The 27,058-nt window shown below is 38.4% G+C and overlaps 1 protein-coding gene and 1 long non-coding RNA gene across 2 annotated transcripts in view; one reads left to right on the top strand and one right to left on the bottom strand.

Annotated features, from left to right (window-relative positions):
• IMPA1 (inositol monophosphatase 1) overlaps window positions 1-13,084 on the top strand; it is a 38,338-nt gene extending 25,254 nt beyond the window's left edge. Inside the window, exons 8-9 of the mRNA XM_027576784.1 lie at window positions 10,571-10,722; window positions 11,606-13,084. Of these exons, the coding sequence (XP_027432585.1) occupies window positions 10,571-10,722; window positions 11,606-11,721 (268 nt within the window). The 3' untranslated portion in view covers window positions 11,722-13,084. The remainder of the gene's footprint in view (window positions 1-10,570; window positions 10,723-11,605) is intronic.
• Window positions 1-27,058, bottom strand: part of LOC113912923 — a 55,576-nt gene that overhangs the window by 20,638 nt on the left and 7,880 nt on the right. The window lies entirely within an intron of this gene.

Below are 27,058 nucleotides of genomic sequence, written 5' to 3'. Positions count from 1 at the left end.
GCCGAGCGATGTTGAACACTTTTTCATGTGTCTGTTGGCCATTTGGATGTCTTCTTTGGAAAAATGTCTGTTTGTGTCTTTTGCCCATTTCTTGATTGGATTATTTGTTCTTTGGGTGTTGAGTTTGATAAGTTCTTTATAGATTTTGGATACTAGCCCTTTATCTGAGATGTCATTTGCAAATATTTTCTCCCATTCTGTCGGTTGTCTTTTGGTTTTGTGGACTGTTTCTTTTGCTATGCAAAAGCTTTTTATCTTGACGAAATCCCAAGAGTTCATTTTTACCCTGGCTTCCCTTGCCTTTGGCGATGTTTCTAGGAAGAAGTTGCTGCGGCTGAGGTCAAAGAGGTTGCTGCCTATGTTCTCCTTTAGGATTTTGATGGACTCCTGTCTCACGTTTAGGTCTTTCAACCATTTGGAGTCTATTTTTGTGTGTGGTGTAAGGAAATGGTCCAGTTTCATTCTTCTGCATGTGGCTGTCCAATTTTCCCAACACCATTTGTTGAAGAGACTGTCTTTTTTCCATTGGACATTCTTTCCTGCTTTGTCGAAGATGAGTTGACCATAGAGTTGAGGGTCCATTTCTGGGGTCTCTATTCTGTTCCATTGATCTATGTGTCTGTTTTTGTGCCAGTACCATACTGTCTTGATGATTATAGCTTTGGAATAGAGCTGGAAGTCCGGAATTGTGATGCCGCCAGCTTTGCTTTTCTTTTTCAATATTCCTCTGGCTATTCGGGGTCTCTTCTGGTTCCATACAAATTTAGGATTATTTGTTCCATTTCTTTGAAAAAAGTGGATGGTATTTTGATGGGGATTGCATTGAATGTGTAGATTGCTCTAGGTAGCATTGACATCTTCACAATGTTTGTTCTTCCAATCCATGAGTATGGAACGTTTTTCCATTTCTTTGTGTCTTCCTCAATTTCTTTCATGAGTATTTTATACTTTTCTGAGTACAGATCCTTTGTCTCTTTGGTTACATTTATTCCTAGGTATCTTACGGTATTGGGTGCAATTGTAAATGGGATTGACTCCTTGATTTGTCTCTCTTCCTTCTTGTTGTTGGTGTATAGGAATGCCACTGATTTCTGTGCATTGATTTTATCTACTGCCACTTTACTGAATTCCTGTATGAGTTCTAGCAGTTTTGGGGTGGAGTCTTTTGGGTTTTCCACATACAGTATCCTATCATCTGCAAAGAGTGAGAGTTTGACGTCCTCTTTCCCGATTTGGGTGCCTTTGATTTCTTTTTGTTGTCTGATTGCTGTGGCTAGGACTTCTAATACTATGTTGAATAGCAGTGGTGATAGTGGACATCCCTGCCGCGTTCCTGACCTTAGGGGGAAAGCTTTCAGCTTTTCCCCATTGAGAATGATATTCGCTGTAGGTTTTTCATAGATGGCTTTTATGATATTGAGGTATGTACCCTCTATCCCTATACTCTGAAGAGTTTTGATCAAGAAAGGATGCTGTACTTTGTCAAGTGCTTTTTCTGCATCTCTTGAGAGGATCATATGATTATTGTTCTTTCTTTTGTTAATGTATTGTATCACGTTGATTGATTTGCGGATGTTGAACCAACCTTGCAGCCCAGGGATAAATCCCACTTGGTCGTGGTGAATAATCCTTTTAATGTGCTGTTGGATCCTATTAGCTAATATTTTGGTGGGAATTTTTGCATCCATGTTCATCAAGATATTGGTCTGTAATTCTCCTTTTTGATGGGGTCTTTGTCTGGTTTTGGGATCAAGGTGATGGTGGCCTCATAAAATGAGTTTAGAAGTTTTCCTTCCATTTCTATTTTTTGGAACAGTTTCAGGAGAATAGGTATTAATTCTTCTTTAAATGTTTGATAGAATTCCCCTGGGAAGCCATCTGGCCCTGGGCTTTTGTTTGTTGGGAGATTTTTGATGACTGCTTCAATTTCCTTAGTGGTTATAGGTCTGTTCAGGTTTTCTGTTTCTTCCTGGTTCAATTTTGGTAGTTGATACATCTCTAGGAATGCACCCATTTCTTCCAAGTTATCTAATTTGCTGGCATAGAGTTGCTCATAATATGTTTTTATAATTGTATTTCTTTGGTGTTGGTTGTGATCTCTCCTCTCTCATTCATGATTTTGTTGATTTGGGTCATTTTTCTTTTTGATAAGTCTGGCCAGGGGTTTATCAATCTTGTTAATTCTTTCAAAGAACCAGCTCCTAGTTTCATTGATCTGTTCTACTGTTTTTTTGGTTTCTATTTCATTGATTTCTGCTCTGATCTTTATTATTTCTCTTCTCCTGCTGGGTTTAGGCTTTATTTGCTGTTTTTTTCTCTAGTTCCTTTAGGTGTAGGCTTAGGTTGTGTATTTGAGACCTTTCTTGTTTCTTGAGGAAGGCTTGTATTGCTGTATACTTTCCTCTTAGGACCGCCTTTGCTGTATCCCAAAGATTTTGAACAGTTGTGTTTTCATTTTCATTGGTTTCTATGAATTTTTTAAATTCTTTAATTTCCTGGTTGACCCATTCATTCTTTAGTAGGATGCTCTTTAGGCTCCATGTGTTTGAGTTCTTTGTGACTTTCCTCTTGTGATTGAGTTCTAGTTTCAAAGCATTGTGGTCTGAAAATATGCAGGGAATAATCCCAATCTTTTGATACCAGTTGAGACCTGAGTTGTGACCTAGGATGTGATCAGTTCTGGAGAATGTTCCATGGGCACTAGAGAAGAATGTGTATTCTGTTGCTTTGGGATGGAATGTTCTGAATATGTCTGTGAAGTCCATGTGGTCCAGTGTGTCATTTAAAGTCTTTATTTCCTTGTTGATCTTTTGCTTAGATGATCTGTCCATTTCAGTGAGGGGGGTGTTAAAGTCCCCCACTATTATTGTATTGTTGTCAATGTGTTTCTTTGCTTTTGTTATTAATTGCCTTATATAATTGGCTGCTCCCGTGTTAGGGGCATAGATACTTACAACTGTTAGATCTTTTTTAAATATTTTTTTTATTTATTTGACAGAGAGATAGCAAGAGCAGGAACACAAGCAGGGAGAGTGGGAGAAGGAGAAGCAGGCTTCCCGTGGAGCAAGGAGCCCGATGCAGGGCTCGATCCCAGGACCGTCGGATCACGACCTGAGCCGGTGGCAGATGCTTAACGATTGAGCCACCCAGGCGCCCCCAATTGTTAGTTCTTCTTGTTGGATAGACCCTTTACGTAGGATATAGTGTCCTTCTTCATCTCTTATTACAGTCTTTGTTTTAAAGTCTAATTTGTCTGATATAACGATTGCCACCCCAGCTTTCTTCTGGTGTCCATTAGCATGGTAAATCGTTTTCCACCCCCTCACTTTCAATCTGGGGGTGTCTTTGGGTCTAAAATGAGTCTCTTGCAGACAGCATATCGATGGATCTTGTCTTTTTAATCCAATCTGATAGCCTGTGTCTTTTGATTGGGGCATTGAGCGCATTTACATTAGCGTAACTATTGAAAGGTATGAATTTAGTGCCATTGTATTGCCTGTAAGGTGACTGTTACTGTATATTGTCTGTGTTCCTTTCTGATCTATGCCGCTTTTAGGCTCCTCTTTGCTTAGAGGAGCCCTTTCAATATTTCTTGTAGGGCTGGTTTTATGTTTGCAAATTCCTTTAGTTTTTGTTTGTCCTGGAAGCTTTTTATCTCTCCTTCTATTTTCAATGACAGCCTAGCTGGATATAGTATTCTTGGCTGCATATTTTTCTCGTTTAGTGCTCTGAAGATATCATGCCAGTCCTTTCTGGCCTGCCAGGTCTCTGTGGATAGGTCTGTTGCCAATCTAATGTTTCTACCATTGTAGGTTACATACCTCTTCTCCTGAGCTGCTTTCAGGATTTTCTCTTTGTCTCTGAGACTCATAAGTTTTACTATTAGATGTCGGGGTGTTGACCTATTTTTATTGATTTTGAGAGTGGTTCTCTGTGCCTCCTAGATTTTGATGCCTGTTTCCTTCCCTACATTAGGGAAGTTCTCTGCTATAATTTGCTCCAATATACCTTCTGCCCCTCTCTCTCTTTCCTCTTCTTCTGGGATCCCAATTATTCTAATGTTGTTTCATCTCATCGTATCGCTTATCTCTCGAATTCTGCCCTCGTGATCCTGTAGTTGTTTATCTCTTTTTCTCAGCCTCTTTATTTTCCATCATTTGTTCTTCTATATCGCTGATTCTCTCTTCTGCCTCATTTATCCTAGCAGTTAGTGCCCCCATTTTTTATTGCACCTCATTAATAGCCTTTTTGATTTTGACTTGGTTAGATTTTAGTTCTTTTATTTCTCCAGAAAGGGTTTCTCTAATAACTTCCATGCTTTTTTCAAGCCCAGCTAGTATCTTTAAAGTCATGATTCTGAGCTCTAGGTCTGACATTGTACTAATGTCCGTATTGAGTAGGTCCCTGGCAGACGGTACTACCTCTCGTTCTTTTTGCTGAGGTGATTTTTTTCGTCTTGTCATTTTTGTCCAGAGGAGAATAGATGAATGAGAGAACAAAATGCTAACAGGTTAACAACATCCCCAGCAAATATACTCTATACAAATCAGAAAAGATCTGAAACCAGGGGAAAAGAAAGGGAAAGAAAGAAAAAAGAAAGAGGGGGAAAAAAAAGAAAAAGAAAAGATAAAAACAAACAAAAACGGAACAAAACAAAAAAAAACAGAATATGATCAAATATGATCAGACTAGTGCATAGATCAGTGCCACACATTAGATTTTGGGTGTATTTTGGTCTTTTAGAAGAACGTGCCTCCTAAAATTTTAAAGAAAGAAAGACATATATGTACAAAATGAGGGTTGATACAGTGAAAGGATGGAAGATGACTGTAAAGATGAAAATTATAAAAGATTTTATAAAAGGAATTGATAAGATGTTTGGAAAAAGAAAGAAGATGATTTTAAAAAAAGAAAAAATGTGATCAGGCAGGAGACTAGAACAATGCCATACACTAGTGATTTAGGGTATATTTTGATCTGTTAGAAGAAACTGTATCTCAAAATTTTAAAGAGAACAACATATATATATATGTGCCAAAAATAAGGGTAACTACTATGAAGGGATAAAATATGACTCTAAAAATGAAAAATAAAAAATGTTTTTTTAAAAAAGGGATTGATGTTGGTTGAAAAAGGGAAAAAAATTAAAAAAAAACAGTTAAAAAAATTAACTTTGAAAAACTAATGAATCATGGTAAAAAAAGCCATGAATTCTATGTGCAGTATTCCCCTAGCACTGGAGTTCTCCCGTTCTCCTTGATCGGTAAACTTGGTCTTGGCTTGCTGGCTTTTCATGCTGATCTTCTGGGGGAGGGGCCTGTTGCTGTGGTTCCCAAATGTCTTTGCTCGAGGCGGAATTGCCCCGCCCTTGTCGGTCTGGGCTAAGCAAGCTGCTCGGGTTTGCTCTCAGGAGCTTTTGTTCCCTGCAAGCTCTCGGCACAGCTTTGGAGGACCAGGGTGAAAATGGTGGCCTCCCAATCTCCGCCCGGAGGAGCTGAGTTCTCAGGGCCCCTCTCCTCAGTGCGCCCCCAGAGAAAAGCAGTCACTCCCGTGTCCCCGGTCTCCAGCCGCACTCCGTGCTCACCCGGCCTGTGACCGAGCGTTTCTATCTCTGGCACCCGACCCCGTGTGGAGTCTCCAAACCCAGCAGATTCCTGCAGTGCGCTCCCGCGCCACTCCTCCCGGGGGGAGGAAGGGGAGTCTCCCCGGCTCTGCTGCTTGTTGGGTCTCTGCTGGAGGAGCAGTGGCCCTACTGGGCCGCGGATCACAATTTATGGCAATCCCGAGCTGAGAACCACGCCTGGGCTCCATCCTTGCAGCCGGCTTCCCCACTCCAATACCTGGGAGCTCTGCTGCACTCAGGCACCCCCAGTCTTTCTGTGACCCCAAGGGTCCTGAGACCACACTGTCCCGCGAGGATTCCACCCCCCACTTAGCCACTGGCGCGACGTCCCTCAGTGGAGCCGACTTCTATAAGTTCCGATTTTGTGCTCCGCGGCTCTATCACTTGCCAGAAACGGCCAACGGAGGCCCCCTCCCCCCCGTCTATCCTCCCGAATATCACCTCGGATTCACTTCTCCTCACGTCCTACCTTCCAGTAAGTGGTCGCTTCTCTGTTCAGAGGGTTGTTGCTACTCTCTTCTTTGATCTGTGGAGTTCGTAGGTGTTCAGAATGGTTTGATCCCTATTCAGCTGAATTCCTGAGACCAGACGAAATCCAGGTCTCCTACTCCTCCGCCATCTTGCTCCACCCCCTATAAATGTATATATGTTTTATTTTGTGTATCCTTGACTCATTTTTGTACATAGATTTCATTTTACTGCTTTTGTGTTTTCATCTCTGTACTGGTTTTATAAGAGATTTACCTACCTTTATTACATGTTTACATTTATTTGTGAAATTTCTTCCTTTCATAATTGTCTTACTGTTAGGGCCTTTTCTTTGCACTCAGAATTGCTTTCAACATTTTGTGTAAGGATCGGTTAGTGGTAATGAACTCCTTCAACTTTTGTTTGTCTGCGAAACTCTGTCTGTCCTATTCTGAATGATTATCTTGCTGGATAGAGTATTCCAGTTGCAGGTTTTTTCCTTTAAGCACTTTGAATATATCATGACATTGTCTTCTGGCCTGCAAAGTTTCTGCCAAGAAATCAGCTTGTAGCTGTTTGGGATTTCCCTTATATGTAACTTTTTGCTCTTGCTGCTTTTAAAATTTTTCATAATTAACATGGCAGAAAGTAATGACAATGTAGGGAGATATGGATCTCCTTGGGTTCATCTTGTTGGAGTGTCTCTGCCTCCTTGATATGGATGTCTATTTCTTTCTCCAGGTTAGGGAAGTTTTCAGCTATCATTTCTTCAAATAAGTTTTCTGCTCTTTTCTCTCTTCTCCTTCTGAGATCCCTAGAACACTAATGTTGTTATGCTTGATGAAATCATGGAGTTTCCTTATCTTTTTTTTCTTTTTTGCTCTTAAGCTTGGTTGCTGGACAGTATCCTGTCTTCCAGATCACCAATCTGTTCTTGTGCATCCTTTGTTCTGTTGTTGATTCCCTCTAGTGTGTGTGTGTGTGTGTTTGTGTGTGTGTGTGTGTGTGTATGTGTGTGTCTGTTTCCCCCATTATTGAGTTCTTCATCTCTGATTGGTTCTTTTTTATATTTCTTGTCTCTTTGTTGAAGATCTGAGATCTCCCCCCGCCCCCAAGTCAGTATCTTTATTACCATTACTTTGATTTCTTTATCAGGCATAGTGCTTATCTCCATATCATTTAGCTTTTTTGCTGTGATTTTTTTGTTCTTTCATTTGGAACATATTCCTTTCTTTCCTCATTTTGTCTAACTCACTGTTTCTGTATATTAGGAAGGTCAACTCTGTCTCCTGGTCTTGAAAGTAGTGGCCTTGGGCTCCTGGGTGGCTCAGTCATTAAGCATCTGCCTTCGGCTCAGGTCATGGTCTCAGGGTTCTGGGATTGAGTCCCACATCAGACTCCCTGCTCCACGAGAGGCCTGCTTCTCCCTCTCCCACTCCCACTCCCCCTGCTTGTGTTCCTGCTCTTGCTGTCTCTGTCTCTGTCAAATAAATAAAATCTTAAAAAAAAAAAAAAAGTAGTGGCCTTGTGAAGAAAAGGTTCTCTGGTGCCCTGTAGCCCAATGTCATCAGAACCAGGCATTCCAGGGGTATCTTCTCTATGGGCTCTGGGCACCCTACTGTTGTGGCTCAGTCACATTTGCCTTCAGTCCAGTTGGCTACAATGACCTATCTTAATTTGCCTGCTGCAGGCACATGCCAGGTTTGGTCCTGCACCATTGAGGGGCTTGAAACCACTGCATGCTTGTATGTGGGAGGTGTCTGCATCTAGTTTGCGCTAGCTATGGCAGGGCAAGAGATCAGGGCACTTTCCCTGCAGGTCTCCCTGGGAGGCTATCTTTGGTGGGAGGAGTGGGCAGTCAGACTAGATATCTATACCCAGTCTGTCTGCTATAGCTGTAGGCACACCAAGTGTGGGGCATTCTCCCTGGGTGGCCAGCTAAAAGGTTTGGCTGCTGGAACTGTGGGTGTGCTGGTCTGTGGGGTTATCCCCCCTCTACCCAAGGAAGAGTCACTTTAGAGTGGCGCTGATCCTTGCTGGGGCTGCTTGCAGGATGTGGTTGGCAGGAGATCCTTTTCAGGAACCCCTACCAAGTTGTGGGGTGGGGGGTTGTATGGGTGGGTCTGAAGGTGAATGTGAGGGTGAGTTATGCAGTGCTAGCAAAATAGGTGGAGAGGATTTACATGGGTTCCCACATGTGTCAGGCTATTTAGGCCAGGGGATATGAAGCGAAGTGGTGCATGGCTACACTTTTGTTCTTGGGGAAGTTTCCTGAAGATTCCTGCCCCTCCAGCACTTGTTCGGTGATTAGTAAATAAATTTCTTTCTGTGTATACCACAGGCACTTTTCAAATAGCTGCTTCTATGCTGTGTCTAGGATGGGCTATTTATTATAGGTTATTTTGGCTTATTTTAGGGCAGGGACGGTTTCCCATTGCCCTCCAGCTCTTCCAGAGCTAAGCCTGCTAATTTTTTAAAGTACCTGGAGTTAAACCGTAATTTTAACAGCTTTTGAAGTTAAGCCCCACTGATTATCAGAGCCAAATATTATGGGAGCTCATCTTCCCAGTGTGTTTCCCTAGTGTCTGGGGTACCTGGCATGGAGTCTGATCAGCTCACTTCTCCACGCTTGGATGTCCCTCCTGTTTGTGGTTAGTCTCACCAGGAGGGTTTGATTCCCAACTGCATCTCTGTCCCCTTCTGCCCTTTTTGATGTGGTCTCTCCACAATTAACTTTGGAAGGTCTGTTTTGCCAGACTTTGGGTCATTTTTCAGAGTGATTTGCACAAATAGAGCCGTTATCTTGGTGTGTCTGTGGAAGGAGTTGAGCGCAGGATCTTCCTACCACTCCATCTTCCTGCTCTCCCCCAACTCATGTTATTTCCTTTTCAGTGAACAGATCTCACTGTCTTATATGCAGCGGTTTAAATAATTACAAAAGGAGTTTGAGTAAAAATCATTGGAAAATTACTTGCAGACATGATGAATGCTTTTTCTTAAATATTTCAGTTTGTGTTCCTTTAATAAAGGGGATGCTCCCTAACATAATACAGTTGTAAAAATCAGGAAGTTAACAGTGATATAGTGACTTTATTCAAATTTTGAAAAAAAAATCAGATCCAAGATTCAATCCAGGATCAAACATTGCATTTAATTATCATTTCTCATCAATTTTCTTTAATCTAGAACAGTTGCTTGGTCTTGGTCTTTTTTTTTTTTTTTTTTTTTTGAAAAATGTAGGCTAATTATTTTATAGTAAGTCTCTTGATTCGGGTTTGTCTAGTTTCCTCAAGATTAGAGTTACACATTTTTGGCAGGAATGCCAGAGAAGCAATGTTGTGTCTTCTCAGTGCATCAGAGGAGGGGGCACTTGATGCCTTTTTGTCCCATTATTGGTGATGATAAGTTAGATCACTTGATAGGGGTAGACCATTATAAGGATGCTTTCCCATTATAGGTACAGGCATACCTCAGTGATATGGCAGGTTTGGTTCTAGACTACAGCAATAAAGCAACTATCTCAAAGCAAGTAAAATGAATTTTTTGGTTTTCTAGTCCATATAAGTTATGTTTATATTATATCACGATATATGAAATGTAAAATAGGATTATGTCTAAAAAAGCAATGTACATACTTTAACATTTTATTACTAAAAGCTAATCATCTGAGCTTTCAGTGAGTTATTGATCAACATGACAAATAGTGAAAAAATTTGAAATATTACAAGAATTACCAAAATGTGACAGAGACACAAAGTACCAGTAGATTTGCTTGATGCAGGGTTGCCACAAACCTTCAGTTTGTAAAAAAAAAAAAAAAAAAAAAAAAAAAAAAAATCTGTGATGTGTGATAAAACAAAGCACAATAAAATGATATATGCATGTATTATGTATCTTAGGGAGAGATACTTTGACATTATGTAAATACCAATCTTGCTCTTGCTCATTTTGGCATTTATTGGTGATTCTTTCTTGAATCAGTTATTATTGTAATGGCTCATCAGAGTAGTGTCCATACTTACCTTAATTTGATACATTTCCAGGGAAGAGGTGCAAACCTGAAATACTCTTTTCAGGTAGGCCTCTGTCTCACCAGAGCCCAGGTGTACTGTTACCCTTTAGTCACACATACTGATGTGTACACACGTGGCAATGACCAATAACATATTTTACTTCTAGAGACTGCTTGTATTGGTCTGTAGTTCAAGTTAAGACAAATATGAATATACATGCATGCCAATATAGAAGAATGATGGCATTTTCTTTTTTTTTCCCCGAAAATATCTTTTAGTGTTTATCTTACTAAATGATTGCTCTGTGGGGATTAATTTCGTCATCTGTATAGTGTATCATAATTAGATTTTATGTATCTTTATTTTAAAATTAAGTAAGTTTTTTTGTTTTTACTTGTAAATTCTCTCAACACTTGAGCCTTTTTGAAGGATTTTTTTAATCTTATTTTTAAATGTTATTTGTTAGGATCCGAGGTGTTGGGACAGCAGCTGTTAATATGTGCCTTGTGGCAACTGGAGTTGCAGATGCATATTATGAAATGGGAATTCACTGCTGGGATATGGCAGGAGCTGGCATTATTGTTACTGAAGCTGGTGGAGTACTAATGGATGTGACAGGTAAAATTATGGGACAGTAAAGCATTTTTCTCTCTGGTACTTTCCTTTATATGTGGCTTTTTTCTTTTAATGTTTAATATATGTTACACTTAAACTTATAAAGGCCAAACAAAAACAAGCCATGTAATTTTCTGCAAAATCAGAATAACAAATTGAGTGAGGCAAGGATAAGAAGCTAATTGTAATGTGGGAATAATAATGATAAATGACTAAGCCTCTTCAAACCTGTGAGTATCAGGAACTCTTGAGACGCTTTTGGAAAATTAGAGAAGGGCACTGAATCTGAGGTTTGTACCAAGAGCTTTTTGGTGACTGGGGTGGTTGACAATGAACGTCCCCTACCATCACTTTCTGCCTTGGGCCTAGAGAGGTTAACTTCTTGCTCTGAACTGATGGTGAAATTTTTTAAAGTGAAGAGTGAACCTGGGCCAAAAGGTATTCACCTGTGATCTGGGAGAAAGGCAATGAAGAAATAAGGAAATGGGAAGGAGAGATACGAAAATGCTGTGCTGTGGAGTCAAATTTCCTGTCCATAGATTCCCAAACATGAAAGATGTAATAAAAGTAACAAAAAGATTAGAAAAAGAACACAGGAAAGAAGTAGATGAAGCTAATATTACACTGCATGTTAACTAACGAATATAAAGAAAAATTTAAAAAGATGGCATTTTTCAGACTGGTATGATTGAGACACCCCCCACCCCCCAAAAAACCCTGGTATTCTCTAAAAGATTCTTAAAACTCATTCATGTATTGCCAAAGCTTAAGCATTATGGTTATCAGTTTTTTTTTTAAAGAAAACTGAAAGTATTAAAATGTTATGATTGACATAGTACATATTGCTGTACTAGTTTTACAGGAATTATGTTTGGTTTGATTTTAGGTGGGCCATTTGACTTGATGTCACGAAGAATAATTGCTGCAAATAGTAAAACATTAGCAGAAAGGATAGCCAAAGAAATTCAGGTGATACCACTTCAAAGAGACGATGAAGAGTAATCGCAACCGCCCCACATATTCAGTTCACAGCTGCATTTCCCCATATTTGCTGACACACTGATGGTGTCATAAAATTTAGGACATTTATTTCAGATGTATAATACGGTTCGTTTAAATTGTCTTTGATATCCAGATTAAAAAATTTGTTGTATATTTTACTAAGATAGGGTATGAAAGAATAGCTGAAATATTTCATTGTTTTAAAAATTCTGTGTGTAAGAGTATACTTTGTGGAAAAATACACAGGTAGTTGAGACAAGGTATCAATCACATCAACTGAAATAGTTAGCAATTTCTAAGTGTATATGAGCCTCTGAAATTTTGATTGTACTTTAGGCATTCTTAATTAACTTTTTGGAAAAAAATTTCTTTAGTTTCCGAAGCCATATTTAATTAAATTCGTAAGTAGATAATGGGTACTTCCTAGACCAAGGTTTTTTTCTTTTCAGAGAACCTAGTTTTATTCTACACATAGCATGTGTCAAATATGGGCAATTCAAAAACAAGCATTGAGAGAATATTTTGTAGGTAGCAATTCCTAGTTATAACATATATAAAGTAATGAGCTCACCACCCTTTATTTTTACTTTAGGTTTTGATGTAAAAATGATCTTATCATCGTTTTCATATTTTACATTATCATTCCTTTTAACATTTCACATTGCCATACCATTTCAATTACCATATTGCCAGATACCATTTCTAATTGTGGGCATTTCTGCAGTTAATATATTTTCCAAGACTCTGCATTACAGTATTTGTTTGGATTCTTTTAAAGACCCTATTTTATTTAAAAAAAGCTGTTTCAAAAAAGCATTCTCATCAGGTATCTACTTTTCTACTATAATTAGGTACACTATAAAATTGTACTAAATTCAATATTCATGTTTTAAAGATGTTCATATTAACCTGGTTGTGCACAGGAAACCTATAACCTGGCAGATATACTGTACTATTAATATTGAACTATGTTTTTTCCCCCAAACTCCTTAATTTCTTTGCCACCAGATTCTACTCAGTCTTAAAATATTCCTCAATAGTCTTTGGCTTATGAAACTCAAAGAAAACTGTTTTGGTTCATAGATATTTTAAAAGGTTAATTGACTGCTTCGCCTTGTCCCTGGGCACTTGAACAGAATAAGTTTTGTTATGGTCTCATGTGAGCCTTATATTTGATAGAATGAAAAGTGCATCTCTAAAGTAGGTTATTTTATTGTTGTGCACATCTAATATATTTAAAAATATACTAAGATTTGAGTATTGTATTTGTACTGTTGGTCATGTGCAGTAAAAATAACTTGTACTATATTCCTCTATGGTAAATTTATTTTAATTAAGACTGATGAATAAAATTTTAAATAAGTATGATTGAACCTTGTTGAAGTTTATAATTTAAAGTACTTCTAGAGATTTTGTGTTGAGTTGTATACGACATTTGCAGTTGTGATTGAATATATGTTCTTGGGGGTTTTTTTGCCTGCAGTTTTCCCAGCTTTTCTAAAAGATTTGATTTTTTTATTCTAAATGCAATTAGGTAGATAATTTGTGGCCGAAATTTCTTTGGACATTGAAAAAGGATTGACAAGTAAGTTATCCAATAATAGTTTGAAAATTTGAGTAATAGAAGTCCATCTCGCCAACTGTTAGCAGTTTCTTCTAGTCTTTACCTCCATCTTTTTAAAGATGGATATATTGTTACATATTTATTGGCTTTATTCATTATCTGTTAACTTGCTGTTATAGAAGATGAGAATTTTGTACTTTTAACTCACCCATGAGTTACCTTTACCTCTTCCTTTTCATCCTCCTAGTATAGTAATATCTTTCTTGTTAAATTTATATTCAGTGTTTAACTTAGGACTTTTATTCACTGGTTAACTAGTATGTTATGATTATATTTCCTGTGCAACTTTTGTTCTTCCTGAAATTAACACATTTTCCCCAAGATTATAAAACCTCTTTATTTTCTACTTGTCTAGCCCTAATCAGGTATCCTGTTCTAATAGCACTGTTTTCTTTTCCTCCTATAGATAGACTTTTTGGTGCCCTTTTCCTTTTCTTCCAGTGTGAATTGGTTACTGGCTAAGTGTGCTGCATAGCAGTCCTGGAGCTTCTCTTATGTTCAGTCATCTGTGTCCTTGATCTTCCTGCTCATTCCCTCATTTTGGTGAGCCCATCTTCCAGGTACTTAGAGGTAAAATTTTGAAATCTCACAAGAAAATGTCTATTCCTCCATTAATAGTTTGTCTAGTTCTAGAATGCTAGCTTGAAAACAGTTTTCCCTCAGAATTTAGGATGAGAAGTCTTTTAATTTTCAATCCATTAACAAGTAGTCTTTTTTTTTTTTTTTGAAGATTTTAGAAAACTCCAGAAATAAAAAGAAAATCCTAAATTTCCTGGTGATGTCCCCCCCCCCCCCCCAATCCATTGTGCTAATTCTCATCCTTTCATTCTGGAAAGTTCAAGTCCTTTAGTGTTTTTCCTCTTTCATAGTTTCCTCCCTTCCTCATTCTCTGTCCTCTTTCTGGAATTTTTCTTATTCAGGTGTTGGACTTCCTAGATTTATCCTCTTATTTCCTCTGCTTAACATCTCTTCCCATTTGTTCATAAGGGACTTCCTTAACTTTATCTTCCAACCCTTTTATTCACTTTTTTAATGTTATGCTATCCCTTGATTCTATCCCTGGCATTATTCCTTGCAAGTTCTTCAGTTTTCAAGGTTTTTGTATGAAAATATTAAAATTTGTGGGTACAGGTCAAGCACTGCTTACAGGGAAATCTATAGCCTTAAATGCAAGGTAAAAAACAACAAAAAACCCAAATAGTACAAGGATTGATTGGAGAAATAAAACTAATTCACTGATTTCCCACTTGGGGTTTTTACAGATCCTTTTGGCTTTTCTTTCTAATTAGTGTCTTTAGTGGTGGTACTAGAGGTAAGCTCAATATACAAAATCATTTGTATAAGCTACCAACACATAAGTTAGCATTTAATGAAGATATATATATATAGTATTTAAAAAGCTGTCAGATAACTAGGAATTAATTTGTCTAATGAAAGATGTTAAAGAGCTCTATACAGAAAAAGCATAAAACATTACTGAGAAATTTTTAAAAGATCTGAATAGTAATATACATGTTTATTGTTTAGAACTTTTTCAGATGTTAATTCCTGTCAAATTGATGTAGATTGAATGCAATCCATCAAAATCCTACCTTTGGGTGAGGACGTAAGGTGGGAGGGCTAACAACTTACATGGAAATACAGAGAGCCAAAAATAGCAAAGACCATCTTAAAGCACAATAGTGAAGTTAGAAGACTACACCACTAGTTATCAAGACTCGTTATAGAGGTACCATAATTAAAACAGTGATACTACTAGCACAAGGATATTCAAATAGACCAATGGAATAGTGTTCAGAAATAGACCAACATAGAGCTATCTAGTTTATGATAATTAATGCAATAAGGAAAAATTATTTTTAGTAAACGTGTGGAATCAATATGAACATCCGAAGGGGGAAAAATCTTGATCCACATGCACCAAAATCAATTCCAGATGGATTATAAACTTAAATATGGAAGATAAAGCTTCTAGAAGATAGCATAGGAAAATAGCTTCCTGTCTTTGTGGTAAACAACGATTTGGTAAATAGGACCAAAAAAACAAAAACCCACTAATCATAAAGGAAGACTGATTGATCAGGTTACTTTTATCATCTAAATATATGAGTAGGAGAGTCAGAAGGCAACCCCCAAAGTTTGCAATACTGACAAATTCTATCCAGATTATTTAAATAACTCCTTATCAATGAAAAAGATAATTGGGACTCTGGTCCAAGATGGCTATGTAGGAAGATCCTGAACTCATCTTCACACACCAAATCTATACTAATTTGTAAAGCAATTCCTCCTGAAAAACTGAGGACTAAACAGCTTCTGCACAAAAGACCACATAAAGAATGGCAAGAAGGATAGAGACAGTAATGAAGGGAACCCCCACCCAGGACACACACTGGAGTGGGGAGGGGTAGTACTGAAGGACTATGAGCAGATTTGTGGGCTCTGGAGCACAGAAAAAAAGCAACGGTTTAAAAGAGCAAATAGATATAAAGGAACTAGCCCTAGAATCCTATCATATGGCAAGGGAGCTGCTGGAACTCTCCAAGTCAGAGGAGCTGGTGAGCACCACGGTTTACATTCCCCTTCCACCTTGATAGTGTGGATGGGAGCAATGTTCAGGTGCCATAGCTGGCCTTACCCCCTCAGTGAGCCCCCAATCCCTAGCCCATTCCAGCCCTAGCTGTCTCACCAAGGTAGCCCCAGCTTGACAAACACTGGGACTCTCCTAGTTAAGTGCTCACTATGTATAGCCCCAGTGGTTGCACCAAGGTGCAACAGGTATAAGCCACCCCAGAACTTTCCAGGCCCATACCACTTTGGTTCCAGGTGGCCTCCTGGCTCACACCTGCTTCAGCCACCCCACTAAGGTGCGCCCTATGCACCTTGTCTTGGGACACCCTGCTTGATACCGGCCTTGGCTCCAGTCACTCTACTAGGGCACCCCCCTGTGCTGAGCACACTCTGGCTTATACCCACTTCAGCTTCAGCTGTACTCCCAGGATTCTTCCTTGTAGAAGGAAGAACACACCTGCCAGGGTGCCGGGTGTGTGGAAAACCCTGTGACAACCTGAGCTGCACCCACTTCAGCTTCAGCTATCTTGTCAAGATGGCTTCTACACAGAGAACCCAGAGACTGCCCCAGCCCATGCCCACTTCAGCTTCAGCTGACCAGGGCACTCTCTGTGCAGAGAGCCCCAGGATTGCCCCAGCAGAGTGTCCAGGGATCCCCAAGCCAGTCACAGCTCCAGGCAACCAGCCAAAGTTACCAGGCACACAATCTGCACAGGGGATGACCACACACAAGACCATTCCTTCAAGATTAGGAGAAGCAGCTGTTCTACCTAATTCATAGAAACAAAGTCAAGCAAAATGGGGAGACAGAAGAATATGCTTCAAATGAAAGAACAAGATAAAACCCAGAAAATTAAATGAAACAGGGATAATCAATAAGCCTGCTAAAGAGTTTAATGATTGTAAAGATGCTCATCAGACTGGAGAAGAATGTAAGAACAAAATGAGAGCTTTGACAAGGAGATAAATATAAAAAAAGAACCAGGGTTGAAGAATACAATAACTGAAATGAAAAATACACTAGAGGGAATCAACAGTATTAGTGGATGCAGAAGAATGGATCAGCCATTTGGAAGACAGAGTAATGGAAAGCACCCAAGCTGAAGAGCAAAAAGAATTTTTAAAAATGATAGGGGAGGTTTTGGACAACATCAAGTGAACAAACATTTACATTATGGGCGTCCCAGAAGGAGGAGAGAGAGAGAGAGAGAGAGAGAAAGGGGCAGAAAACTTATTTGAAAGAAAGAGACAAAGGAAGGGCATTACATAATGATAAAGCAGTCAGTTGTACAAGATAAGTTTTAAGTATCTATGCACTCAATATTGGAACACCTAAATACACAAAGTAGTTATTAACAAAGGGAGAATTAGACATTAATATAGTATGGGACTCTAACACCCCACTTACATCAGTGGATACATAAAACAGGCAGAAAATCAAAGGAAACAGTGTCTTTGAATGACACTGATGGAATTAACATACAGAACATTCCATCAAAAACAATAATGCAAGTTCTTCTCAAGTGCACATAGAACATTCCCCAGAATAGATCACATGTTAGGCCACAAAACAAATCTCAATAAGTTCAAGAATACAGAAATCATATTGTGAAATCATATTATGCATCTTTTCTGACCACGATGGTATGCAACTAGAAATCAAAAAAACTAGAAAACACACAGATGGAGGCTAAGCAACATACTACCAAACAGGAAATGGGTCAAAGAAATCTTACAGGAAATAAAATACATGGAGACAAATGAAAATAAAAATAGTCCAAAATCTTTGGGATACAGAGAAACAGTTGTAAGAGGGAAACTTATTGTGATACAGGCCTACCTCACGAAACAAAAATCTCAATCTAATCTTACACCTAAAGGAACTAGAAAAAGAACAAAGAAAACCCAAGGTTAACAGAAGAAAGGAAATAAGGATCAGAGCAGAAATAAATGAAATAGAGACTTAAAAAAAAAAATCCAAAACAGAAGAAATCAATAAAACCAAGAGTTGGTTCTTTGAAAAGATAAACAAAGTTGATAAACCTTTGGCCAGACTCGTTAAGAAATAAAGGGATAGGACAAGTAAAATCAAAAATGAAGGAGAAGTAACAACCAACATCACAGAAATACAAAGGATTATGAGACTGATAAATAATTATGTGCCAACAAATTGGACAACCCAGAAGAAATGGACAAATTCCTAGAAATATGCAATCTTCCAAAACAGGGAATAAACAAAACCTGAACAGGCCAATTACTAGTAATGAAATTGAACCAGTAATCAAAAAACTCCCAACAGACAAAAGTCCAGGACCAGAATGGAGGGAAGATGGCAGAGTAGGAGGACCCTAAGCTCACCCTGTCCCACATTTACAACTAGATATCGCTGACATCTGAGTCAATAAACTAGAAAGTAATCCAAAGACTGGAAGAACAAACTAAATGTAGAGAAGAGGAAAGGTTAGGAAGGGAAGAAATGGTAGTTGGGAGCTGCCTGCAAGAGGGAAGAAGCTGTGGGCATGGAGAGGGGAAAGCACCAGGGAGCCCATGTGGGGAAAATCAATCCCCATGACATCTGACCTTGAAAACCAGAGAAGCTAAATTCTGTGAGTCTGTATAACCAGCAGGACATAGAGCCTGGAGCTTTAAAAGTCAGCTGACTCAGCACTGGGAGAGCTAGGAGGGCAAGTGATAGCGGGGTTACTACTCTTAAAGAGACAACAGCCCACAGAGAGGCAACATAGAATCAACATTTGGGGGCAAATGGGAGAAAGACCTGTTTATAAGGATTTCAGAGCATGTTGGGGGACTTCTGTAGAACAAGGAGCTGGCAGGTGCCATTTTCCTTCCCCCTCCCCTCGCATAAACACAGAGCCAACTGTGAGAGGTGACAATGCACAAATACTTTCTACCTAACCTGCTGGTAGTGCACCCCACCCATGAGTTCTCTTGAGGACTCCTCCACTTCAAGCCTGCTGGCCTCGGCCTTGGGCTCAGTGCAAAGTTTTTTAACACCAAGTGCACATCACCCTGCCACTCCCTTCATGCTCTACACCCCTGGAGGCCACTGAAATCTGGGGCATCTGGCCTAGGACTAGTGGCTCAGCACAGATTTTGCTAACACAGCCAGCCCACCCCTGAGCCCTTCTGTGGTTCACCCCACCAGCCTGCTTAGGTCTCACTAACATCACAGAGTGTAAGCACAGCCCACAATAGGCAGAGAGTTAATGCAGAGGTCTCGACTGAATGGAAGGGACTCAGACTCAATAGTAAAATGCAGGCAACACCCATAGGAGACTCCCTTGAAGGGCCAGGTTCTGGTGAACAGAGGACACTGCACTGAAGGGCCCTACAGAACCTCTTCTTCATAAAGCCACCACTCTTAAGAGCAGAAGACATAGCTAACTTTCCTAACCCAAAGAAACAGACACAGAGGGGAATACTAAATGAGACAGAGAAATATGTCCCAAATGAAAGAACATGACAAAATTACAGTAGGAGATCTGAGCAAAACAGAAATAAGTAGTATGCCTGATACAGAATTTAAAATGATGATCATAAAGATACTCACTGGACCTCAGAAAAGGGTGGAGGACACCAGTGAGACCCTGGACAAAGGGATTAAAAAAATATGAGAGATGGGGGCACCTGGGTGGCTCAGTCACTGAGCGTCTGCCTTCGGCTCAGGTCATGATCCCAGGGTCCTGGGATCGAGCCCTGCACTGGGCTCCCTGCTCAGTGGGGAGCCTGCTTCTCCCTCTCCCACTCCCCCTGCTTGTGTTCCCTCTCTTGCTGTGTCTCTCTCTGTCAAATAAATAAATAAAATCTTTTTTAAAAAATATGAGAGATGAAGAACTCAATAAATGAAATTAAAAATACCACAGATGCACTAAACAGTAGGCTACAGAGGCCAAGTGACCTGGAGGATGGAGTAATGGAAAAGAAGCTGAATAAATGAGAGACAAACAAATACTGCATAATGAGAATAGAGAATCCAGTGACTCTATTAAGTGTAATAACATTCACATTATAGGGATCCCCAAAGAAGAGAGAGAAAGGGGGGCAGAAAATATATTTGAAGAAATAATAGCTGAAAACTTCCCAAATCTGGGGAGGGAAAGAGAGATCCAGATTCAGAAGACACAGAGATTTCCCAACAAATTAAACCCAAGGAGGTCCTCACCAAGACACATAGTAACTAAAATCGCAAAAAATAGTGATAAAGAATTTTAAAGATTGCAAGTGAAGACAGTTACATGCAAAGGAAATCCCCTTAGCTGATTTCAGCAGAAACTTTGCATGTCAGAAGAAAGTGGCACATTATATTTAAAGTGCTGAAATGGAAAAAATCTGAAGCCAAGGATACTCTATTCAGCAAGGCTATCACTCAGAATAGGAGAGTTAAAGAGTTTCTCAAACAAAAACTAAAGGAATTTATGGCCACTAAACAAGTCCTATAATAAATATTAGAGGGGGCTCTTTGAGTGGAAAGACAATAGGAGTATAAAAAATAAACACAAAAACAGTAAAAATAAGTATTTCTGTAAAAATAAGTCAAGGGATTCATAAAAATAAAACGATGTAAAAAGGATACCAAATATCTGAAATGTGGGGGAGAGGAATAAAGAATGAGTTCAAAACTAAATGACCATCAGCTTAATATAAACTGCTATACACAGATGATGTTATATATAAACCCAGTGGTGACTACAAATCTGGAAAGAGTAATAAATATGCAAAAAATAAAGAGTAAGGAATCCAAGTACATGACTAGAGAAAATCAACAAACTACAAAAGAGAGAGAGAAGAAAGGACTGGAAAAATACAAATGGAGCACCTGGGTGGCTCAGTTAAGCATCCAACTCTTGATCTCAACTCAGGTCTTGATCTCAGGGTCTTGAGTTCAAGCCCCACATTGGGCATAGAGCCTACTTAAAAAAAAAAAAAAAAGGTAAAAACTGCAAAACCACCACAAAACAAGTTAAAAAAAATGGCAAATACATATCTACCAATAATTACTTTGAATGTCAATGGACTACATTCTCCAATCAAAAGACAGTATGACAGAGTGGATAAAAAACAAACAAACCAAAAACAAAAAAACACAAGAGCCATCCATATGCTGTCTACAAGAGACTAATTTCAGACCTAAAGATACCTACAGATTGAAAGTGAGGGGATGGAGAAATATTTATCATACAAATGAATGTCAAAAGAGAACAGGAGTAGAAATACTCATATTGGACAAGATAGACTTTAAAACAAAGTCTATAAAAAGAGACAAAGAAGGACATTATAAAATAATAAAGGGGATAGTCTAACAAGAAGATATAACAACTGTAAATATTTATGAACCCAACATAGGCGCACCCAAATACATAAAACAGTAACATAAAGGAACTAATCAATAGTAATACAATAATAGTAGGGGACTTTAACCCCCCACTTACATCGATGGACAGATCATCCAAACAGAAAATCAACAAGGAAACTGGCTTTGAATGGACACACTGGATCAGATGGATTTAACAGATATATTCAGAACATTCCATCCTAAAACAGCAGAATACCCATTCTTTTCAAGGGTACACGGAACATTCTCCAGAATAGATCACATATTAGGCCACAAAACAAGCTTCAACAAATTCAAGAAGACTGAAGTGATACCATGCATCTTTTCCAACCACAATGCTATGAAACTAGGAACCAACCACAAGAAAAAAATCTGTAAAGAGCACAAATATATGGAGGTTAAATAACATGCTACCAAACAATGAGTGGATCAACCAAGAAGTCACAGAAGGAATCAAAAAGTACATGGAAACAAATAAAAATGAAAACACAATGGGATGCAGCAAAAGCTGTTCTAAGAGGGAAATTTATAGTAATACAGGCCTAACTCAAGAAGCAAGAAAAATCTCAAACAACCTAAGCTTACACCTAAAGGAGCCAGGAAAAGAACAACAAGCAAAACCCAAAACCAACAGAAGAAATGAAATAATAAAGATTAAAACAGAAATAAATGATATAGAAACTTAAAAAAAAAAGAACCCAAGAGAGTAGATAAATGAAACCAGGAGCTGGTTCTTCGTAAAACCAACAAAACTGATAAACCTTTAGCCAGACTCATCAGGGGAAAAGAAAAATAGAGACACAGAAAGCACTCAAAATCATAATTGAAAGAGAAGAAATAACCAACATCACAGAAATATAAACAATTGTAAGAGAATGTTATGAAAAACTATATGCCAACAAATTGGACAACCTAGAAGAAATGGATAAGTTCCTAGAAACATATAACCTACCAAAACTGAAGCAGGAAGAAATAGAAAATTTGAGCAGACTGATTACCAGCAAGGAGACTGAATCAGTAATCAAAAAAAAGTCCAGGACCAAACAGCTTCACAAGCAAATACTACCAAGCATTTAAAGAAGAGTTAATACCTATTCTCAAAATATTACAAAAAAAAAAAAAAGGAACAAAAACTTCTGAAATCATTCTTGAGGCCAGTATCAGCCTGATACCAAAACCAGACACAGACATCACCAAAAAAGAGAACTACAGGCCAATATCTCTGATGAACATAGATGCAAAAATCCTTAACAACCTACTAGCAAACTGAATCCAACAATACATTAAAAAAATCATTCACCACAATCAAGTGGGATTTATTCCCAGGATGCAAAGATGGTCAATATTCACAAATCAATGTATTACATAACATTAATAAGAGAAAGGATAAAAACCATATGATCATTACAATAGATGCAGAAAATGCATCTGTCAAAGCACAACATCAAAATAAAAGCCCCCAACAAAGTAGGTTTAGGGGGAACATAGCTCAGCATAATAAGACCATATATGAAAAACCCACAGTGAACATAATACTCAATGGGGAAAAACAGATTTTCCCTTAGGATCAGGAACAAGAAAGAGGTCTACTCTCACCATCTTTTTTTTTTTTAAGATTTATTTATTTTAGAGGGAGAGAGCACACACAAGTTGGGGGGTGGAAGGAGAGGGAGAGAATCCCGAGCAGACTCCCTGCTGAGTGCAGAGCAAGATTCAGGGCTTGATCTCTTGACCCTGAGATCATGACCTGACCTGAAACCAAGAGTCGGATGCTCAACCAACTGAGCCACCCAGGCTTCCCACTCACCACTTTTATTCAACATAGTACTAGAAGTCCTAGCCACAGCAGTCAGACAACAAAAGAAATAAAAGTGATCCAAATTGCTAAGGAAGCAGTAAGGCTTTCACAATTTGCAGATGACATGATACTATATATAGAAAACCCTAAATATGCCACTAAAAATAAAATACTAGAACTGATAAATGAATTCAGTAAAGTCACAGGATACAATCAATGTGCAGAAATCTGTTGCATTTCTGTACACTAATAATGAAGCAGCAGAAAGAGAAATCAAGAAAACAATACCTTTATAACTACACCAAAAATACTAAGATACCTAGGAATAAACTTAACCAACGAGGTAAAAGAACTGTACTCTGAAAACTATAAAACATTGATGAAAGAAATTGAAGATGACACAAACAAATGGAAAGACATTCCATTCTTATGGATTGGAAGCATATCGTTAAAATGTCTATACTACCCAAAGCAATCTACAGATTTAATGCGATCCCTATCAAAATACCAACATCATTTTTTCACAGACTAGAATGAACAAGCCTAAAATTTTTATGGAACCATAAAAGACCTGGATAAGCCAACATAATTTTGAAGAAGAAAAGCAAAGCTGGAGGTATCACAAGTCCAAACTTCAAGTTATATTACAAAGCTATAGTAATCAAAATAGTGTGGTACTGGCACAAAAATAGACACATAGGTCAATGGAACAGAATAGAAAACCCAGAAATAAGCCCACAATTATATGGTCAATTACTCTTTGATGAAGCAGGAAAGAATATCCAATGGGAAATGGTGCTGGCAAAACTGGTCAACTACATGCAAAAGAATGAAACTGGACCACTTTCTTAAACCATACACAAAAACAAACTCAAAATGGATTAAAGACCTAAATGGGAGACCTGAAACCATAAAAATCCTGGAAAAGAACAAAGGCAGCAATGTCTCTGACACTGATAGTAGCAACATTTTTCTAGAAAGGTCTCCTAAAGCAAGGGACATAAAAGCAAAAATGAACTATTGGGACTACATCAAAATAAAAAGCTTCTGCACAGCAATGGGAACAATCAACAAAAATAAAAGACAGCCTACTGAATGGGAGAAGATATTTGCAAATGATATATCAAATAAGGGGTTAGTATCCAAAATACATAAAGAATACAACTCCACACCCAAAAAACAAATAAGCCAATTAAAAAATGGGCAGAAGACACGAACAGACATTTTTCCAAAGAAGACATGCAGATGGCCAACAGACACATGAAAAGATGCTCAACATCACTCATCATCAGGGAAATGCACATCAAAACTACAATGAGATATCACCTCACACCTGTCAGAATGGCTAAAATAAAAAAACACAAGAAACAAGTGTTGGTGAGGATGTGGAGAAAAAGGAATCCTTGGACACTGTTGGTGAGAATGCAAAGTGGTGCAGCCACTGTGGAAAATAGTATGGGGGGGGGCCGTTTCTCAAAAAGTTAAAAATAGATTAAATAGATAAAATAGATAAAAATAGTGATTACCATATGATCCAGTAATCACACTACTTGATATCTACCTGAAATATATAAAAACACTAATTCAAAGGGATACACAGACCCTGATGTTTATAGCAATTATTTACAATAGCCAAGTTATGGAAACAGCCCAAATGTTCACTGATAGATAAATGGATAAAGATGTAGTGTGTCACACACACACACAATGGAATATTATTCAGCCATTAAAAAATGAAATGTTGCCATTTGCAACACCATGGACAGAGCTAGAGTATAATGCCTAGTGAAATAGGTCAGTCAGAGAAAGACAAATATATGATTTCACTCATATGTAGAATTTAAGAAACAAAACAAATAAAGGGAAAAAAGGAGAGTTGGGGTGGAGAGAGAAATGAAGAAACAGACTCTTAACTATAGAGGATATACTGATGGTTACCAGAGGGGAGTTAGGAGGGGAGATGGGTGAAATAGGTGATGGAGATTAAGGAGGGCACTTGTGATGAGCACTGGGTGTTGTGTGCAATTGCTGAATCACTATATTGTACACCTGAAACTAATAAAACACTGTATGTTACCTATACTGGAATTAAAAACAACAACCAAAAGAATTACAATAAAAAAAGTACAGGACCAGATGGATTCACAGGTGAAGTGTACCAAATATTTAAAGAAGAGTTAATACCAGTTAATACCTACTCTTCTCAATCTACTCCAAAAAAAAAAAAAAAATAGAAGAGGAAGGAGAGCTTCCAAATTCATTTTATGAGGCCAGCATTACCCTGATACCAAAGACTACAAAAAAAGAAAACTATAGGCCAATATGTCCGATGAACACAGATGCAAAAATCCTCAACAAATATTAGCAAGCTGCGTTCAATAGTACATTGAAAGAATCATTCACCATGATCAAGTGGGATTTATTCTTAGGATGCAAGGATGGTTTAATATTTGCAAATCAATCACCATGACATACCACATCAACAAAATGAAGGATAAAAATTTCATGATCATCCCAATAGATGCAGAAAAAATATATGACAAATTTCAATTTCCATTTTTGCTAAAAATCCTCAATGAAGGGGTTTATAGGGAACATACCTCAACTTAATAAAGGCCATATATGAAAAACCCACAGCTAACATTATACTCAAAGGTAAAATACTGACTGATAGCTTTTTCTCTAAGAGCAGTAACAAGACAAGGATGTCCACTTCCACCACTTCTCTTCAACATAACACTGGAAGTCCTAGCTGCAGCAATCACACAAGATTAAGGAATAAAAGGCATCCAAAGTAGTAAGGAAGAAGTAAAACTGTCACTACTTGCAGCTGCCCTGATACTAAACATAGAACACCCTAAAGACTGCACCAAAAAAACTATTAGAACTGATAAATGCATTCAGTCAACTCACGGGATACAAAATTAACATATAGAAGTTGGTTTCATTTTGATACACTGATAATGAACTAGCAGAAAGAGAAATTAAGAAAACAATTCCACTTACAATTGCACCAAAAAATGATTAAAACAAAACAAACCCAGCAACATCAAAAACAAACCAAATAAACCCTCAGTGATACCAAGAACTGATAAGGATGTGAAGCAATTGGCTGCCTATTACCACTCCAGTGGCCCCGCCCTTTTTGAAGTTGGCAGTGAGGTCCTAATTGACAGAAGCCAAATCTTTCCTGCCTTTAACTTGACCTCTCTGCAGTTCTTTCCCTTTGCTTGTTCTGTTTTTAAAAATCACACTTAAAATTCTCCTCCCTGTGCACTGCTTCTCAGCCCCTTTGCTACCTTCTCTTTCTGTGGTAATGACATTGCTCTCTAACGTGTCTACTCTTCTCTCAAGTCATTGAGGAAACGCATGCATGCTCATGACTTCAACTCACACCTATTCCACTGATGCCCAAATCTGGATGCAAGGCCCACATTTCCCTTCTGAGTCCTCACCCCGGTTCTCCAGCTCCTTGTTGGACATTCCCTTCTGAATGTCTTCTCCTTTTATCAGCTCAGCATGTCTCTAACCAAACTAATTAATTTCTGTGCAGAATGTTCTGCTACTTTCCTGTAAGGTATGCATTTCCTCCCCACCCCCACGTCCTGCCACTCTCAAATTAGAACTGGTAATATTTGTTACTTATTTTATTTATTTTTAGAACCAGTTACATTTGATGTTTCCTTTACCCTAGTCCCTGACATCCAATTTATCATAACCAAAGTTTTTTTATATGGTCCCACCTAATATTCCCATCAAATACCCAGCCAAATAAACTCTTGTTCTTCACTGGACTCCAAGTCTTTTCAGATGATGTTCTTTCTGCCCCAAATTGTCCACAGTAATAGATCTTTTAGTAAAAATAGTAATAATAGAACTTTTTTGATTGTAAAGATACTCTAAGTCAGAGTGATTTCCCATTCCTTAGGAACTACCACCAACACCTAGGACTGTGACTACTGTTGCAACGTATGTAGAGATGTGGTTCTGC

Source organism: Zalophus californianus, chromosome 4 (genome assembly GCF_009762305.2).
Source record: "Zalophus californianus isolate mZalCal1 chromosome 4, mZalCal1.pri.v2, whole genome shotgun sequence".
In the NCBI taxonomy this organism is placed as follows: domain Eukaryota; kingdom Metazoa; phylum Chordata; class Mammalia; order Carnivora; family Otariidae; genus Zalophus; species Zalophus californianus.
The sequence above is the reverse complement of the archived record's forward strand: the minus strand, read 5'-3'. Positions and strand labels throughout refer to the sequence as shown.